General features: G+C 29.3%; 1 protein-coding gene across 1 annotated transcript in view; it reads left to right on the top strand.

The window, feature by feature from the left end:
• LOC107457579 (uncharacterized) overlaps positions 1-19301 on the top strand; it is a gene marked incomplete in the record, with an annotated part of 324266 nt that extends 304965 nt beyond the window's left edge. The window contains 3 exon segments of the mRNA XM_043039022.2: positions 1341-2181; positions 9567-9629; positions 14989-19301. Of these exon segments, the coding sequence (XP_042894956.2) occupies positions 1341-2181; positions 9567-9629; positions 14989-15308 (1224 nt within the window).
• Positions 19302-20586: the final 1285 nt, after the last annotated feature.

Below are 20586 nucleotides of genomic sequence, written 5' to 3'. Positions count from 1 at the left end.
TTCATGAATTGATTAACCTATTAATTGAAATATTTTAGAAAACTTCCCTCCTATTATTGCTAAAATAATAAAAGCTGGTTTTTACAATTAGGTAAACAATACACTATTGTTATAGATTATACAATTTATTTTCAATCAATAACTGTGTTTAAACTATTAGCATCATTAAACTAACTATTTTACGATTGATAAAATATTAATAATTTCTTGTAGATTTAATTCTATGGCTGTTAAACATTTATGCCAGAAGCACATAAGTATTGCTTCGCAGACGTAAAAACAGGAACAGTATCATGAAATGAAAGTTAAAAATTCTCTTTTGTAATCAATAGAATTTTTCTTTTCTTTTAATTTTTCGCAATTCAATAAATGTATTGTTCAATGGAGAATTATTTTGTCGTTCAAGAAAACACAGTTTTCGTTTCTTAAATGCGCGTGATTCTTACGAATTTTATGGGTTTTTTTTACTGCCTCGAAAATATATCTAACAAATGTTTTAAGACGCTAGAGATTAAATAACCGCTGACATTTCTCATTTTATTATTCAATCTAAATTCAATGAATAAATTTTTAGAATTGAATAAAATATTTAGCATCACTTTGTAGAAATTAAGATACACTTTGTTTCGATATTTTTTCTATTGTTTTTAAGAACCTCCATTTGAGTAAGAAGCATAAAAAATGTGATATTCTTGTTATGTATTACTATTTTATGCAAATTGTTAATATTTACAACTACGCGAAATGCTAATATATGCTAACGAAAGAAAAGTATGCAATTACCTCGGAATACTTTTGCACAATATCATGAATTATTCTTTGGCATACTATTACAACGTATACTTTTATGTGTATTACTTACTTTTATATGTATTAATTTAAATAAATCTTTTTAAAATACGTACTTTAAAAAATAAACCCTGATAAATTTTCCAATGAAATTACCGTGAAGAACAAAAAAGAAAGTTATTGTTTTTCATTTATTTTCCTTAATTGATCATTATATAAATGACCGTTATCTTTATTTATATTAACTAAAATGCTGAAAATATTTAAAAAAATTTATTTTCTAGAATGACAATTGCTCTTTAATCAAAGTATGGAAATTTTGAATTATGCTTTCTTTAGTCATTATATAAAATTATTTTTGATATTTCCATTTTTATTCTTTAGAATGCAGTTGCAATGTGTGAAATATTAAATCGATTGCCGATTTGTCATTAGTCGTTCTATGAAATGCCTTGAAATATTAACCTTGTGTGAAATATTAACCATTTGTTGGCAAGATTTTTCCCATTGACAACAAAATATTAGCTTAATCATTATATTTGTTTTAATAGGTTCTTCTGCGTACAAACAACCCAGGTATTTTTTACGAATACTGGTTGCCAAAGCAAACCCACAGCCATAGTGGTGGCCAATATCCATTACAGCCAATAAACAATAAGCAAACAATCCCAACAAAAGCACCGATTTTATCAACGAAATCTCAATCCTATGCAGTGCCATTTTATCCTCATAAATCCAGTTTGAACAACCAAAAGATTCATCATCCAACAAAGCCTGCATATGCGTATGGATATGGAGAAAAACCTTACAAAGGACAAGAACCACCCATATTTCGCCATATTTTATCAACTACCATAACACCACCAGAAAACCTTTGGCGCAAGCCCGCTCCACAGTATCCATCGCATATAGATCAAGTTGTACCAGCTCTCTCAGATACTTACAAAAAAGATTACAGATTCAGGAAAGATGTACCGGGGTATAAACCCAGGTATGTGAAACCAGAAGTTGATTTCTACCAAACTTACCGCAATGCTTCAAGAAATGCAGCTCGCAGTCCTGTAGATTACCCCAAAGATCTTCCTGTACAAGGCGATTCAAGTGTTTCTGGAAACAGACATGAAAACAAAGATCAGAAAACTTCATCTATAGATAAAAAACCAAAACTCCTTGGTTTAAAGCCAGCAAAAACGGAACTAAAAATCACCAAACGTGGTGATGATCAGCCTCGGAAATACGTGGCAAACGGGCGCTTGAAGTATTCTTTTGAATCTAAAACTAGTGATGAAGTTTATGCTAATACTACAGGAGGTTTTCACCCAGAGCAATTGGCCATAAATATTTTAGCACTGCCTGATAATGGAAATTCAAAGCAAGGTGCCAAACAAAGTGGTAAGTTAAGGGTGACACCTTTTCCAACCTATGCTTTTTTCTTTACTAATAGTGTTGCTATGATAATTATTCTAAATGCTGCAATAATTTTTTTATAGTGGTGATTTATTTTGTAGTTATTAAGGTATCCGACTGGGTGCCAAACAAAGTGGTAAGTTGAGAGTGACACATTTTCCAACCTATGCTTTTTTTTTCATGATAGTGTTGCTATAATAATTATTCGAAATGCTGCAATAATTTTTTTATAATGGTGATTTATTTTGTAGTTATTAAGGTATCCCACTGGTTAAAAATCATCAATTTTGACGATAATTTGGATTTTCGTTTTTATTGTCCGTACTTTATTTCCGGCGATGAATAGCCGACCCAATTTTTTGAGTCTATGTTTAACTCCGTAGCCTTGTAATTTTAAACCCATGTGATAAAATACACCCAAAACAGGTAACAAGAGAACTCCTTGATCAAGTTTTGGGAGAAATTTGCCTCCGTGGAGGACTTTTTGATGTAACTAACCATAATTTAAAAAACCACGAAAATCTCCCATGGTTAGACTGACGGCAGGGGGACTGTAACCCATGATCGTCCATCACCGAGGATATTTTTCGTTAGCACTGTGATCAATGAGAGCCGGGTGCGGAATTTGTATCGCCAGGCATCGCTAATAATCGAACACGGGACACCTCATTGGGAGGCGAGAGCTCTATCTCATGAGCAACCTGACCTCTATGTCTATATTTTAACTTTAGCTCGTTAGCTTTCCAAAATCCTTTTAATTTTTAAACTCTAATTCTTAGAAATGAAGTTTTAGTTGCTTTTTTTCATATGCCGAAAAACAAAGTATTTTATTAAAATCTTTCTTGTTACTTCGCGAAACAAACGTATTTCATAAAGTTTCTTTTGAACAATGTGACAAAATTCTTCTTAAATATCGTAGAATTTTTATCTTTAATATCAGCTTCGAGATTACAAATTTTGAAGAATATTCGCAAAAACAAAAGATAGCTAACTCAAAGATGATCGCTCGCGGATTAGTTTATCAAATAAAAATAAAACTTGATGAAATGTACAGAAACAATTCGTAAAATTTGCAAGCATGTTTATGACATTTTTTTAGAGTAAAATGAAACATTTGCAATAAATCAGCTGAAGTCATAGTATCTCAGGGGAAAGAGCACTCACCTCCCAATTAGGTGACCCGGGTTCGAATCCCAGCTACGTCACGCCGTTGAGAATTCCGCACCCTACTCGCACCGACTACTACATTGACGCAAAATATTCTTAGTGGTAGGCGGATCATGAATTTGAGTCCCCTTGCTTTCAGGCTAACTGTGGGAGGTTTTCGTAGTCTTCCACACCATGTTACACAAATGCGGGTTAGTTCCCTCAAAAAGTCATCCACGCAAGCAAATTTCTTCTGGGTTCATCGGTAGTCGTAAACTCAAAATTTGGTCGGCTGTTTAATGACGGTAATAAAATATAATAACATAAATCTGCTGAAAAGTTGCACAGATAAAATTTTATTATAAAGCCAAGATATAGGGATTTTTCATGGCTGTAACTTTTTTAATAAAATTACTGTACCTGATTTTAAATTTTTTTTTGTAAAATTGCATTGTAACCTATTTAGCGGATATTTTTCTCATACAAAGTTTGCACTCAAAAAGTTATGTAGTCATTAAATTATCCATTAATTTGTATGTAGCCTATTGTATGTGGTATTAATTTCTTTTATTTACTGAGGTTACGCCCTCCCTTTAAATTTTATGGCCTAGCATCCCCCCTTTAAATTTTATGGCAAAAAGTTTTTATTTCTACCAGGCATTACCGTTACTACAGGTTTATACTCATATGATGAAACAGCAGCAGTAGAATAAAGTGTCAATTTAAGTACTATTATTTTACTGAGTTAGAAAACAAATGACAATAAAAAAACTGTGAATCTGATTGTCATAAAATGTTAAATTAATCATTGATCGATTGACATGAAACTGTATACATCACATCTGATTTTTTTTATCGAATCTTTTCGTGAAAAATTGCATGAAATGCTTTTTCTAGTTTATGAAATTTAGGAAAACAAATATTTAAAAAATACTATGCCTCGTAATGATATAGATTCTTGTGCAGGTATAGATTCTTTGATAATTTCATGATGGGACTAAAACTCCTTTTTAAGTAATTACGTTCAATTCTCCTACTACTTAGTACTAGCAACTTTAGCCAACTAAGATTTGACTTTTGAAATGCATCTAATAAGAAGAGTTTTGCTGCAAATCTTGTTTCTTTCTTGTGCAATTCAACGCATTTTAAGTATATATTGAATTTTAGTTTCTGACATAAATTTATAAGAAACCCAAAAATGCAGTTCAGAAAAAAGTAACCCCAATATTTTAATAACTTCATTAGTCTTTATAAACTGGTTTGTTAATTCATGACAAACAGTATTAAAAAATCCAGGCATTCAAACTGGAGTACTAGTATGAAAAGAACTAGAATAAATGCCTGTAAAAATGGAATTTTGTTGAAAATCTTGTCGTTTCTCGTGCAGATTAGCGTATTTTAAGTAAATATTTAATTTTAATTTTTAAAATAATAAAAAATATAAGAATGCATTTTAAAGAGTTGTCTGATGTTTTAATAAGAAATAATAATATAATTTATAAATTTGGTGAAAGTCGTGACAAACAGTAATAAAAATCCAAGTATTCTTCGAACAGGAGAACTAGAATGAAAGGAATTAGAATTAATGCAAGGAAAATATAATTTTATTGCGAATCTTGTTTCTCGTGCCAGTTAACGTATTTCAAGTAAATATTTAATTTTCATTTTTGAAATAATTTAATAAAAAATTAGATTTCAATAAAAAGGGTCGCCCAATTTTTAATAAATTCTTTTAGTGTTTATAAATTTGATTGGTTACGTCATAAAACAGTATTTAAAAAATCTGAATATTCAAACTGGAGTACTATTATAGTGAGTTCACAGAAAAGATAGACCAAATGTAAACAAATAGGTTACTAGGTCAGTTGTCTTGGTCAGTTTTGTCACTTTTAAGGATTTTGTCTAGCATTTTTTTCCCACAGAATTATGCTAAAAAGATATTACAGATGAAATCGTTCTGTTTGTCTGTCTGAATTATTATTTCAAATGCAACGAAACTACATTTCTTAATTAACTAAATGCAATTAAACATTAAATTAATATTTTTAAGTGTTCAAATGGTTGTAAACCACTCGCAAACTGATTCACTTTATATTATTATGCCTGCTAATAAGACTATGATACAAAAAAATGAAATGGTAGTGTAAAATCCAACCATAAATTTTAACATAGCTAACAATTACCAATTTTTTAATAAACGCAAATAATGGATTTTTAATTAAAAAAATTAAAGCATAAAAATAAGTTAAAGTGCTTATTTTAATCGCTGATTGAACTTGACAAATCACCGTTTTTTTTAAAATTTAAATCTAGTCTATCTTTCCGCTGAACGGACTATAGAATCAAAAGGTTTTACTACATTCTAAATAACGAATTAAATTAGATTTAGAATATCTTTTACAGCACCTTTAAATATCTGTATTGAATAAAGCGAGTTCTGTTAAATAATTCGGAAATATATTGTGTTCTTTTAGGCTCTGGGCATAAGAAGAGGCAATAAAACTTCTTGTAAAACGAAAGAATGTCATTTTATTACAAATTCATTTTTGATTCATGATTAATGAAGTTCTGAAGAACCCAAATTGAATTTTGTGTTCTTTTTTAATACCCTTCATTAACTGACTTCGTTTCATTTTCTTGTTTTATTATGGGGACGCCTATATTATTTGGTTGCATTACCTAACCGTTGATCTTTAGGCACACCTTAAAATTTCTTTCCATCAGCGAGACTCTTCTAACCGAAAGTCTAATTTGCAATAACACTACGACATTAAACTTCATCGCAATCTTTTTCAATTTTGGTTTTTTATTCGTAATGCATCTTAGAACAGCACTTAGGACGAATTTTTCACAGATTAACTACTTTTCTATTGCCTCGCTTTTGCGTCAGTGAGGGTGGAATATTGCAATCGAAATTCCATTTAACCAATATTCTACCATTTCCTAATAAAGCATTCAAGTCTTTACCTAAGCTCTGTGCAAGATGCCAGTTTTTGACTAGTATCTGGAAAAAAAACTTTAGCGCTATTTTCACATGCGGAGTGTTTATTGTCAGAGCCTGTTAGATAAAATTTATTTTGTTATTGTGTCAGAGCAAATTCCGTCCAATCAAAGAAAGAGTTCTGTTCAAAGGACTTTTTATTAATTTAATAATAACTCTGTTTAATAAAATTTATTTTATTAGGCCAAAGCAAATTTCGTCCAATCACAGCACGGGTTATGTTTATGACTTATGATTATGACTTATTATGTATTTTTTTTCTGTTTTGTTAATCGTGGCGGCCACGGTTGCGTGGGATCACGTTTTCTTCGTATGAAGAATTTTTAGTACTTCTGATTAAGTTTTTCTCAAAAATAATTAAGGAGTATTAGTAAATGAAAAACTGTCGTTTATTGTTTTTAACTGTTGGAATGATCAATGGGATGCGAGTACTATTGCCCAGCTTACTTGTCCAGTACTGTACTTGTACAGTATATCTTACGCAGTATATTCTGCACTATTGGTATTAAGGTTAAGTGCTACTGCCGAGTTTACCCTACCCCGACTTAAAGTTAAGCGTTCTGATTAATTCCTGTACAGTGGCGCTGTTGTCAAAAGTCGACAGCTCGGTGGAATAGCCACTGCATTTAGCAAAACGGAAATTTTTTTTTTTCACAAACTTTCAAATTTTTTCTCTTACTTTTAGTCGTCCAAACTTGTAATATTGCAGCATTACCTGAAATGCCTCCTATAATAATAAAAAAAGCATTGCATATCGCATGTACTAAATTTTCTATATTATAAAACAACAAAGCGTAATGTTTTCATTATGTTTCGGTTTCTAGACTACCAAACATTTTTGATGTTCAATCAGTTGAATGTCATCGAGATTTGTCTTGTTTATTATTTTTCTATAAAATTTTAAAAAATTTGATTTCTCTGACATTTTAAATAAGAATCAGTTTTTTTAAGGACTTATAATGTATGAAATGAAAAAAAAAACATGCAAGCTCATTTATTAAGTATAATTATATAAAAAAATGTCTTTATACAGATTTTGCAACATTCTTTATTCAGCAAGCTTAAGACCTTGATATTTTTGATAAGCGTTTTATTGTTTTTAAAAATTCATGTTTAAATGCTTTATTTTTAAAATGACGTTCTTTTTTTATTTATTTCTCAGCAGTGCGACTGGATTTTTTAGCTGTAACCTGTATTTCATCGTTAAAATTAAAAAAGGAAAATTTAATGCTCAGGGAAATATTTGAAAACCAGATTAGATTAATTTAAATAGTTATTTTTACAAGGGAATATGATAAGATATAAATATTTCATAGAGCTTTATTCAGTGGTTATAATTCTTGCTTCAATAAATATTTTGTGACATAGTAAAAGCCGAGTTATATATATCAAGAAACATTCTACTCCAGCGCTTTTCTATAACGACATATTTCGAATCCCAATAACAGAGGTTACATCAGCGAGTTAATGCATGTTTGGGTTTTCAATCAATATACGATCAGATAGAATGTCAATTTATAGTTGAAATTCCATTTCCGTAAAGTAACGCTTTATACCTTAATTAAATTTCGTATTGTTAATTCTTAATTAAATTTCGTATTGTTAATTCTTAATAAAATTAAGTATTGTATTTGAATATGTTAGATATCTACAGAACTTTTTTTCTCCTTATCATCAGATAATGTAAACAAAGTGAAATTTCAAAACAGGTATATTTTGTGTTATGTAAATAAAATCAATCATACTTCACGCCAATATTACTTAACAGTGTTGCGTAAAGTATAATGCAATTGTATGAAAAAGAAATTGTGCTCGAAATTATTAGTTACTGAGAAAATTATAGATAAAAAATGAATTTTTAAAAATTCCATTGAGTTTTTCTTCAGCTTCTTTTACAATATTCCATAATATTAAATGTATAAGGATTGTTCATATGAAAAGTGGACACGTGCGATTGATTCGAAAAGAACTGTAACTATCGAATTGGGATATAGATGGCGGCAGGAGTTACGAACTGCCCACGGCGTTTAAGCGTGAAAGCTGTTTGTGGTAGAAAAAATTAATTGAAATACAGTCATGCTTTACATGGATGCTTCCAGATCACAAAAAAGCGCGGCAGTACGGTTTCTGATTGTGGAACGTAATGTGTACATCTATCGGAAACTACGTCATATGGGAAACTACAGAAAGCAATCAAAAGCAACCAGATCTTCCTACAAACAAGTAATCCTTTTTCATTACAATGCCCGGTCACACGGCTCCCTTGAAACCTACCCGAGAGTACAAAACTTCCTTTTGGAAGTGTTGGAACACCCACAGTACAGCCTGGATTTGTCACCCGGTGACTTCCAGATCTTTGGTTCACTTAAGAGAGCGTGACACGTTTCCATTTTTGCAACCAAGTGAAGGAAACTGTGCAGGGCATCATCCAGAATCAACTGCAATCTTTCTACAGCAAAGGCACCTGTTACCTAAACAATGGAACTTTTGCTACTATGTCCATGGCAATTTCTTTTGATTTCCCATTTCTTTCGTATTATTCGTTCGTTCAACTAGTCCACTTTTCATTTGGGAAACTCGTATATTTTGTAAAAGTCTTCATGTCAAGACTGTTTTTCGAAGGATCTGTCGTAATATGAAATGCTATTTTGCGAATAATGTGCTATTTTTGCAACTGCTGTGAGTTTGCAACTGTTAATTATGACTGTTAGGTCAAGTTTTGCCAATCTGAAGCAAAAGCGCTGTGTTCTTATTTTGAAAATAGTGCCAATCGTCAATATGGAGAAGAGTCACAGTTTTGTGAAAATGAGAAGCGTTTTTGGTCTAATTTTTTAACTTTTAAAAACTTACTCTAATTCTGAATTACATGGGTGAATAAAAATTCGCAAAAACTGAGAATTAGACAATGACTTTGATAACTTCAATCTAGATGGAAAAATGTCACCAAATTGGCAATTTTTAAAAAAGTTTAATAACTTTTAAAATATTTAAGCAATTTGTCTGTTTTAAAGCCCAAATAATTCTTCATTTGAGAAGTAAATTTCTCAAAAGTCAAAATACAAACTTGTTAAATGCATGAAAATTGATATGCATATTATTTTATATCTTATTTTGTTGCTCCACTCAGAAACAATTTTTTTTTTCTGAAATTTTTAATGTTATTTTATATGCGAATTAATGCATGCTCACTTATTGTAAAAGTAAATATACTTTTTTTTTGCAGGTCGTTGTGAGTCGTGTCAGAGGATTCGTAATCAACTGAAGCATTTTTGTTCTAGCGATTTTGGTAAGAACTTCAACAATTTCTCACAATTCATAAAATTGTGGTGAATTAGCCAGTATATGCAATTTTATTGAAAACTCATCTGATTTAAAAATTTGTTTCCTTTATGGAATATTTTATTTTTAAAATCTTTTTGCAAAGTTTGAAAATAATTTTCAAATGTTATAGGCTTTCATTGTTAACCAATCAAGAGCATAATAATATTTTCACACGCATAATTGGTAAATGAATACAGGAAAAATACAGAAATAAAAATCAATAAATTTTTTGACGAGGGAAGGGCATATTTTACCACTTTGCACAACTGCGAACTTAAGTATCAGTGAATGTTATACATACATTTGTATATATGCAAAGATAAAAAGTGAAAGTATGAATACTGTTGATTATTGTCAAGAACATCATGTTAATAATTTTTTTAATCAAATCAGAATTTAAATCACATTTATGCTTATAAATAATTTTATTAATGCCATTTAAAATCTACCATTTTCTCACATTTTTTTAAATAAAAAAGCATAATTCTAATATTTTTATGTAAAATCTGTTTCAATCATTTAATTTAAAATAAAATATTTTGCTACTAATCGTTTATCTGAATTCAATCTTTGTTAAAAGCTTTTATTCAAATTACCTGTTCCTATTACCTGTTTACGAAAAAATTGTACTAAATAAGAATAAGGAGTTCGCACATTTTTTTACTTGAACCTCATTTTCTATAAGCCTATTTAATTCTTCAGCACATTTTTTTGTGAACGTGCCTGTATTCTGTTAAAAATTGTTTTTTCAAAAATATTGCATAAAAAAATTATAATGAAATCTTTCGAAAGTTTAAAAAATTGACTTGTTTAGGATAAAACTTTTGTAAACAATATAGCATTAGAGCAGCAGTAAAATATCGATTTTTTATGTTGTTAAAAGCCTCTTTTATAAAAGATTTTATTACTTAGATATTTCATGTTCTAAAAGTCAGTGCTTAGATGTTAAAAATTTCATAAATTTGAATGATAAAAAACCTAAAAGTAAATTAAACTGTTAAAGCATTCTGAATTATTTTTACGTTAGATCAAATTAGTTTTTAAAGCGAGATAATAATGTATGTTAGAAGCATATTTTTCAAATGTTCATATCTGTTTGACACTTAAATAATTAAAAAATATTTATATGCAGAAACTGCTACACAAATCAAATCAAGAAGTAGATTTTTTTTCTTCGCAAAAAAAATTGTTCAGAATGTGTTAAAAAATATCAAAAGGTTTTTTAACTAAATTAAATCGAGGTTTTTCTATCTTTAAACGTAAAAGAAGTGTCGTAACAAAAAATAATGATTCAGACGATTTTTTGACAATGAAATTAATTTCTTACCTTTCACAAGTAGCTGTGTTTTTTTAATTCAAAAGGAAAGGTGAAATTACTCCATCCTCTTCTCTTCGTTGACTATGAAAAAAGAACTTTTTTTTCATAAAAACTCAATTAAAACTTTTCAATTCGCAAAATGTTGCAGTAAATGCATTATCAAAAATATAAAGATACGAAAAAATACTATTTCTTTTTGAGTCTTTTAATTGAAAAACTTTGATTAAAATTTCTTTGCATATTTTGTTTGTTCTATATTCCATATTTAGTTAAGTCTCAAATTTTCTTTAAGCACATATTTAATTATATGATTTCGATTGAATTTTATTCAGCACTGCTTCATTTCAGTTTAAAACATCTAGTTTCAGTCATAGATTTTTTTATAATTTAATCAATTAGTTAATAGTAATAATAATGAATAATACTATTGATATTAATTAATACAATGAATAATGATATCGAATAATACATAATATAATGCAATGTATATATACTATAATACAATGCATTATAAATAGTAGTATATCAATGTTAAAAGTAGTAAAACTGCCTATGCTTTTGTTATATGCTATTACTATAATGCCTTTACTCTATTAAAGCTATTTAATATTCGCTGGTTTTTAAAGTTTAAATTAATGGTTATTTAAATTATTCTCAACATTAATTAATAATGACATTTGCTTCATAATCGATTGCGAAAACTAAAACTTTGACTTAAAAACTTTAGACTTGTTTAAATTCAAGTTTAAATTTAAAAAAAATGTTTTAACTTTACTTCTGTTGTTCTGATGTTTACTTCTTAATGTTAATTTCACTCTTTGAGTATTCCACCATTTTTTCGGAACTAATAAAATGAATCAAAAAAGTTTTACACATAATTATAAAACTTGTTTATCCAAAGATAATTCAAAGTAAAAATATTTTATGTATTTATTTATAATTTTTTTTATTTAACTTTCTAATGATTAAAAAAAAATATTTGAATTCTAAAGCATTATTCTAAGCTGTATTCTACATTATTTTAAGTGACTTTTAGATTCCCTTTACTGTTTAGCAACATTGTTTTTAGCCAAACACCTGACCCTTTCTTTATTATTGTGCATAAATTCTTTAATTATAGTTGTTAAAAAATTTATTAACCCTTCTTCTGTGGTTACGTTAACCTTTCATTTTTGTAGATAATATTTGCTTTCCTAGGATTTAGTGACTATTTAAGGAACAGGTCATACTCTTAAAGTCAGCAGTTGGAGCTAATCACTCATATTTCTGTCTGTGATACTTCATTAACTTTGTGAAAAAAAGCAAAAAAAAAGTGTTCTCTAAATGAGGCATTCATGTATTAATTCAATACGCCAGTTTTATACATTTTCCTATTATATCAGAGTTCCAGTTATTTCAATATTAACTTACGTGCCTGACTGTTTTTGAGTAACATTTTCTAATATTAGCGTGATTTCCAAACTTATTCACTGAAGAAAATTTAGCTACTTTTCACTGAATCAAACTCACTGAAATAATTTTTGACTAAATGAAGTTTTGTAACGCATTCGTGCATTAATTTAATACACTAGTCTTATACACATTTCTTATTATGTCAGAATTCCAATTAAAAAACATTTCAACCCTAACTTATGTTAACAGACTGTTTTTCAAATAACATTTAAACATTTTCTAATATCTAGCGTGATTTTTAGACTTGTTCATTGGAGAAAATTAATCTACTTTTGAGGGAACCATACTTCCCAAGAGATGCATTGAAACTTCTTCAAATCATAAATAAAATTCACGACCAATTAGTTGGTTAATGATGCTCTCACAAGTTTTCAGACATGTATGTTTTTGAGCATCGAGAATTAATAACACGTCTCGAAAACCAGGTGTATCAAGCCACTTATCTGGCTTTTAGTCAATTAAATACTGACCTTGCTTAGCTAATTCTGGCTTGATTTTTCTCTGTCTCATAAAAATGACCGCAGGGTTTATCATCTCAGTCAAGTCGTCCAGGGTGGTCAACGATCCGTTAATACGCTAAGACCAGACGAATAAGGAAGTGATGTATAGGAAAAAGTATTTTTTATTTTAATATAAATTGGTTTAAAAATTAAGTGTTTTTGGCGAATTGATTCTGCATGTTTTAGTTATTGTTTCCTAAAAAGTCTGAAAATATTTAGATTTACATTTTATTCTTAAGAAAAGTCATTTGAATTTTTTCTCCCATTGTTAAATATAAATGAATCAAAGTTAAAGTAAAATTTAACAATCTAGCAAAAGGGAGTACTTTAAAAATTTTTTTTAATTCAGTTAGCTTTGATTTAAATACATTAAATTATTTGAACTAGCTATGGATATTATACTCTATTTCTTTCTAATATGGTTTATTATCACAGAATTAATATTATAATTTCTAAGCAGAAAACGCTTAAACAGACAGAAATTATCTGTCCAGACAGAAACTATCTCGTTAGTAACAAAAAAGATAATATAAATTTTCACAATGAACATTTAGTTCAAACACAATTTGAAACATTAACTTTTGAAAGTATGATTTGTTACGCATCTGCATATTTTAATCAATGTATTTTTTTAGAGTATTTATGGTTTTACAAATGTAAGCTACAAAGCAGAACTTGATATTAGCACAAAATGGTAAAAAATAACAGTTTGTGTGATTTCTTATATATTTGACCTAATTAGAAAACAACCTTTGCAAGAATAGAAAATAGAAAAATTATTTCTTTAAAAATATGAAACTCCTTCTAAAGAGTGCTTTAGAATTGGAAGAAAAGTTCTGAATTTACGAGATTCTGTGAGTAAAGTTTGTAACTAACTATTACTGGAGTCTAAGCCCAGAAAGTCGTTAAAGATTGGTCATGCTCAAATGGGATATCGGCATTGACACTTTTGTTGATTTTTGGAGTACATAAATCTGCCGATCCAATAGAGTGGTAGTTCCTGTGTACCGGTGAAGTAGACTGTGTCGATTCTACCAATCCAATTCAAGTTTGAAAAAGGAAATCAGAAGTGATAAGTTGTAATAGAGGTTTGCTTTTGATAAAAATGAATCGCAATGTTATCGAGGACTATTTGAAGCCTTGGATGAGAATGTGTAATTCTCATCCAAGGCTTCTCATCCTGCATTCTCATCCCGCGTACTGACTCATGCGGAAATGGACAGATGAACGATGCTTATCGTGTTGCACAAGCAGTAAAGATCTTTTGGGATGGAGGTCTTGGCAGGTGTTAAAATATACTCCGAACTTACCTGGCATAACTCCTTGATATTAGAAACTCTTTCCTAAGCTGAAGGAACTTCTTCAAGATATTAGATTTCGTGATTTGAGTAGTTAGATACTTTGCCACTTATTTCAACTAACAACTCCTTATATCAAACATCCTACAACTTTCTGAGATCTGGCGAAAGGTACAAGGTTTTCCTGGTGACAGTATAAAAAATATGTAATTTTGCTTGCATCTCCATAACAATATGCTTTTCAGGTATGTTAGTAGTTTATTTAGAACTCTCGTATAATACTAGTTCATGCAGCATGCCTGTGTTCCCATGTATAGTAATGATACCATATTTATCCAACACCTAAGAGAGAGAACCCCTTCACACGTATTAATTTAGTAGTCCGACGTTACGAAAATAAGTTGCGCAATGGATGAAAGAATAAGACTACTTAATTGCACAGAAATATAAGAAAAATGTCCCAACGTTCAGACTACGAAAGAATCAGATTTCTTGTTTGTGGTAGCCAGTGCGGAGGTTTTCTCTTTTCCCTGATGTGTTGATTTATCACGCGTAGTAGCGATTCAATAAATTCCGCTCCCAACTGCTCCAAAACAAAAACAAGAAAAGCCCAATCATGTTTGAATTATTATATTTATATGATTTTTAAATCAAGTTTAGTCTTTTTTTTAACTTGTAAGTATTTCATATAGTACACGATTTGAATATTGTTCTTGTTACTTTCGTCATTAATATTGTTCATATATTCTTTTGCAGTAATCAGAGCTCAAGTTCTTGGCTATGAGTTTTTGAACGGGGAAACAAGATACGAGCTAGACGTGCTTCAGTCTTACAAGAACAAATTTTCGATGTTACCTAAGGAATACGTTTGGTCTGCCGACACATGTCGATGTCCTAAACTACGCCAAGGAAAAGAATACGTCATAATGGGCATGTCGGACAGCACTTACAAGAAACGTGAAAGCAGGCTTTTAGTAGACAAAAACTCATTTGTCCGAACATTTAATTTGAAATATGCTCGCCGACTTCAAAAACTAAGAAAAGATGAAGCCAAGAAATGCAAAAAAGAATCTTAGCAGAAAAATAATCAGTTTGTTCCTTATTTGAGTCATTAAGCATGCAGAAATTGTTATTTATCAAGCGAATATTAACTTTGGCGTCGAAAGAATAAAGTAAAGTAGCGCCAGGATGCCCTGCTTTCAAAACGCTATGCCAAGGATTTAGAACAAAAGATGCGAAACGAGCCAAGCTTCTCTGCTTGGTCACGAACTGAAAATATGGAGTTTGAAAATTATCTGGTTTTTTTCTAAACCTGGTTCGAGAATATATAAAGAAACGGGAATTGAATAGAAAGTGTTTTAAAACTTGAATTTTGTGATTGCGCAAGTGCCATTGTTGTCTAGTTTGAAATTTGTGATAAAACTGAGAAAGAATACTTTTTGTGCGCTGACTTATTAAGAGGAAACCTATTTCCGAATTGATATTTTCCGTCAAATAAATGTTGAGTGTGGGCAATGTTTTATTCTAAATATTGTAGACTCTCGTGAAATAATAATTAGTTAAAAAATCGTTCACTCATATTATTGTGTAAGTCAGTGTATGAAGTTAGTCTTAAACGTTGCCAAGTTTTTGTGTTGACGCAGATGCAAAAAAAAGTTAAAGCATTCTGGTTAGAGATGGGTAAAACAAATCGTTAGGTTAATTGTTTCGTGTCATAATTTTCATCTGTCAAACAAATTGAATCCATTCGAATCAGTCACACCAATCCTGAATTAAGTCTATAGCATGAATTTAAACATTGATTCGTATAACAATTTTTACAGCAAAACGATTATAATCAGAATTTTGTCCTAATATGAATATGTCTTAAAAGGAATATCGAAAACATTGATTCAAAATCCTACCCATCTCTAATTAAGTCACAAATAAAAGATTAAAATGCAATGTAGTTCGATGTTAATGATTTAATTCTGTTTGTTGATTCAAATTATAAATGGAAAAAGTGATTCAAATTGAATCACTAATTCAGTGCATTTTATTACTGCACATTAATTCGAAAATCTGATTCGAATAAACACATTTGAATATTTACTTTTTTAATTCATATAAGTGTCTCAGTGTCTCAACTGTAAAACGGAGTAAATTAAAATAAAAATACTTTGTATGTAGCATTTTTACATCAGTACGACTTATATCGTAATCATGACTGTCATATATTTTAAACCTCTATTTGTTAAATTATATTGATATTCTATAAATAACACTGCCAGTTTAACAATGTTCTTTTATTTATATATTGCTTTCGACTACATATTAAAAGACCAATGCATTTTTATGTTTATAGGGCTTTTGTGAATTATCAGATGCTATTTATTCCTTAAAAACATAGCGTTATTTTATTAAGAATATTCTTCATAAATTTTTTTATACTTAATCATTAGAAAGAAAATAAGTTGATAAATACTTATTCTCATAGTTGAAGGTCATGCTCCTTGTTTAGGAAACTCAATTAAAAATTTAACTCAGTCCGCATTTAGTTTAATTTCAACGCTATATTAAAATTGAAAACCTCTTTTTAGCCAAAAGCAATAATCATCAAATATACTTTACAACCCAATCACCTACTTACACGTTAAAGTTGTCTTTCTATAACTCATTATAATCGGGTATCACCAAAACAGCCAACGTAATGAAAAATCAATTAAAAGAAAACAAAAATAAATTAAAGTTTACGGTTTCTGCTTAGGAAACTAAAAAGTTTGTTTTAAGTAAGTTTTTAAATGAGTTAAAGTTTATCAACAGTTGTCTCTACTATATGGTAAAAGTTTAAAACAATCTTTTATAGCTATTTGTCAGATCAAGTTAATTATTCAAAGTTAAAAAACGAAGATCACGACTTGTTATTATTTTGCCAAAATCATTATTCTATATAAATCATAATTTCGTGTTATATCAAAAAGAACTTTTTTCTTGCAAGTTTGTAAGTAAAATTAAGTGATAATATTTAGAAAAATATTATTTAAAATATTTATAGTCCTACTAAAATTTAAAATTGTTATCATTGATTCCTATTACTATCGAAATATATAAAAAAGTAAGCTTTATTTAGAGCTCTAATAACGAAATTATCAAAAACTAATAAAAAAATCAATTTAAATAACTTTTAAAACTCCTTATTAAAATTAGAAAGAACATAAACAGGGAACGCATAATTTTATAATCTATTTGGACAATCCTTATTTATATCAATTTCAAGATTTGGTACACTTAACGAAGTTTCAGGTATAGATTCAGGTTGTTTCCTTTATTAAAATATTAATGTGAAATAATAGTAATATTTTAGTATTTGATAAATTACTGAATAAAGTAATGTCAATGTTGAAACAGAACATTTTTTAAATTTCTTTCTAAACATTCTCCAATTCACAAAGCAAAATAAATAAAAAAAAATCAACCTAACAGTTATTTTTGTTTAAGCATTCGCATTTTGTAAACATTCTGATAAAAAAATTTTTGCAATTCATGTTTAATTAAATGTTATATTCGATAATTCGGCTATAAGAAAAAAATAATTTATGTAATTCTGACAATAACTATCGTTTTGCTCGAGAGAGCACTAATTCTTTGCTCAAGTTTTTAATTTGCAAAAAATAAATACCAAAAGTAATACACTCTATGGTGGTAAAAATTATTTCCCCTGCAGATTTTTATCCCAGCTAAATTCTTTAAATGAAGATCTATTGATTTTAAACAAGTATGCTTAATATATAAAATGTTTCTTCTATACCTTTGAATGTTATTAAAAGTGCTCATATTTTCTTTTATAAGTATTAATTAAGTACACTATTTTAATAAATAGTCTTTTCACCTTTAGTTATAAGTATTAAAGTGTCCGTTCAATTAATAGAGTATTTAAAATATTTTTTCTTTCTGAAACTTTATTTAAATCCTAAATAAATATAAAGTCTTAATATATTGAAAATTAAAATACATCTGTCCTTTATTTCTCGAAAAAAGGAAAAGAAGTAGTGTGTTAACAAATACTCCAATAGCGATAACGAAAAGAATTTTCTGTTATTGTATTATTTAAGGCTTATAACAAATTCGTTAATATAATATTCTTCGCAGCGATATTTGATTATCCTTAGGGTATTTGATTACTTACACGAGTCATTTTAAAATTTAATTAATTTTAATGAGTAATTAGGAATTTTGAATGCAATTTATACAATATTTGAGATTAACTACTTTTTTACATTTTACTTAAAGTAATGTTTGTATTTTTTTTAAATTAGGATTTTACTTAGTATGTAATACATATTATTAAAAATCAGAAATTTTCAAACTTATAGTAAATAAAAATTTTAAAAACGCAAAATTATAAGTTGAATTTTTGAAGGTGATTTTATAAAAATTATATAATAAACTAGGAAGTTAAAATTTTTACTGCATTTGGCTCAAATTTTCCGAAATTTTTCCTGGTAAGTAAAATATATTTCTATAAACTTATAAACCCCAAAAATTTATTCAGTAAATTCTCCATTAAATTTGCCTTCTCAAAATAATAATCTATTAGTTGATTTTTTGTCAATTCATCAAATTTGCATTTGCAAAGCAAAAATATTTTCATTTTTTTGAACTGAAACAAAAATAATATGGCATTATTCTGTTTTATTTTAATATTTTCTTATTTATTGAAAGAGTTTTCTTTTGTATTGAAAGAATTCACTGTGTAATTAAGTGTTCTTGTGTTGATTGAAAAATTTTATTGTGTTTATTTTAAGATTTCTTTTTACAAATATATCTCATTTCAGATTTATTGTAATCAATAACTCATTTTATTTTTTAACTGCCAATGCACGTATTGTTCAAGATTAAATATTGTTGAAAGTTTACAGGCACTTCAATACACGAAACTGAATCTAACTTAGAAACAGTTTCACAATGTTAATTCGGCAATTTTTTTCAGTTCATTTATTGTTAGCTTTGTATATACATGTACGAGCAACAAGATGTTTATGTACATAAAACGCAATAAATTGTCAATAAAGATTTACTTAACAAATGAATTTCGTTTTTTCCTGTCAACTAATAATGAAGTTGAAATATATTTTAGGTATAATACAGGACAAAGAATGGAATAAAATGATTAATGAAGGTATTATAAAGTATGCTTTAAAAATACTGTTAGAAACTATTACTGTGGCAGAATTTCTAACTTTTCAAATGACAACACCTATTTCGTCAAAAGTTGTTAGTGAAAAGGGGCCGAATGGCATATCCCGCCAAACGCTCTGAAATATGGAGGCAGCGGGATCGAAGTCGTAACCCTGGATGTATATTCTCTGAATTTTACAAGTTTTTCTACTAGACAAAAGAATATAAGCCTTACTTATGTAATTAATCACACAAGCGTGCATGTATGTGTACCAAAAGTAAGACTGAAAAAAAAAGTTAAATGAAGATCATGGCAAATTTTCAGAAATATACCGTGTTGTGAACTCTGAGACAATAGTAAAACAACACATCGTGCATTATTTAACAATTATTTACACTGGAATAGTTTACTTTAAAAAAAAAAAGCAAAAGTTACTATTAACCTTTTTGAAGTATATACATATAATTGTTAGAAATTCTAAGAGAAAACTTATACAACTTACCGCTTCTATTTATAGTTATTTTTATATAGGTGTATTATTTTTTNTCCTGCCAAATTCGATCCAATTGTCGAACGAGGTCATCAACATTCCGTGCCAGATGCAATCACCTTCCCATCATATCCCAGTCATGCTCGATGGGAGAGAGATCTGGTGATCTCGCAGGTCAAGGAAGAGTTTGACAAGCTTGCAGACAGTTCATAGCAACACGTGCCGTATGTGGTCTGGCATTATTCTGCTGAAAACCAGCCCCGGTCATTGCCAAAGGAACGGTAGCAAAGCAGGTCTTAGGATGTCGTCAACGTACCGCTGTGCAGTAAGTGCACCTCTAATGACAACCAAATGGGTCCGGCTGTCAAAGGAAATGGCACCCCAGACCATAATGTCTTGTTGAGGGCCGGTGTGGCATGCGATAGTGAAGGCAGGATCCCCCCTCTGCCCTGTGCGTCTCCAAATACGTCCTCGATGATCGTCAGGACGCAGTTGAAAGCGGGATTCGTCGCTAAGGACTATACGTCCACAGTCGGCATCATTCCAGCCATATCTATTCAAAACATTTATGCATACGAAATTTCAAAGCAATCAGATGATTGCTTCTTGGTGCGTCGATGCTTTTGTTATAGAGTGTATATTTTAGGTATAATACAGGATAAAGAGTGGAATAAAATGATTAATGAAGGTATTGTAAAGTATGCTT

Source organism: Parasteatoda tepidariorum, chromosome 7, assembly GCF_043381705.1.
Source record: "Parasteatoda tepidariorum isolate YZ-2023 chromosome 7, CAS_Ptep_4.0, whole genome shotgun sequence".
Classification (NCBI taxonomy): Eukaryota; Metazoa; Arthropoda; class Arachnida; order Araneae; family Theridiidae; genus Parasteatoda; species Parasteatoda tepidariorum.
This window is presented reverse-complemented; position numbering and strand designations above follow the sequence as displayed.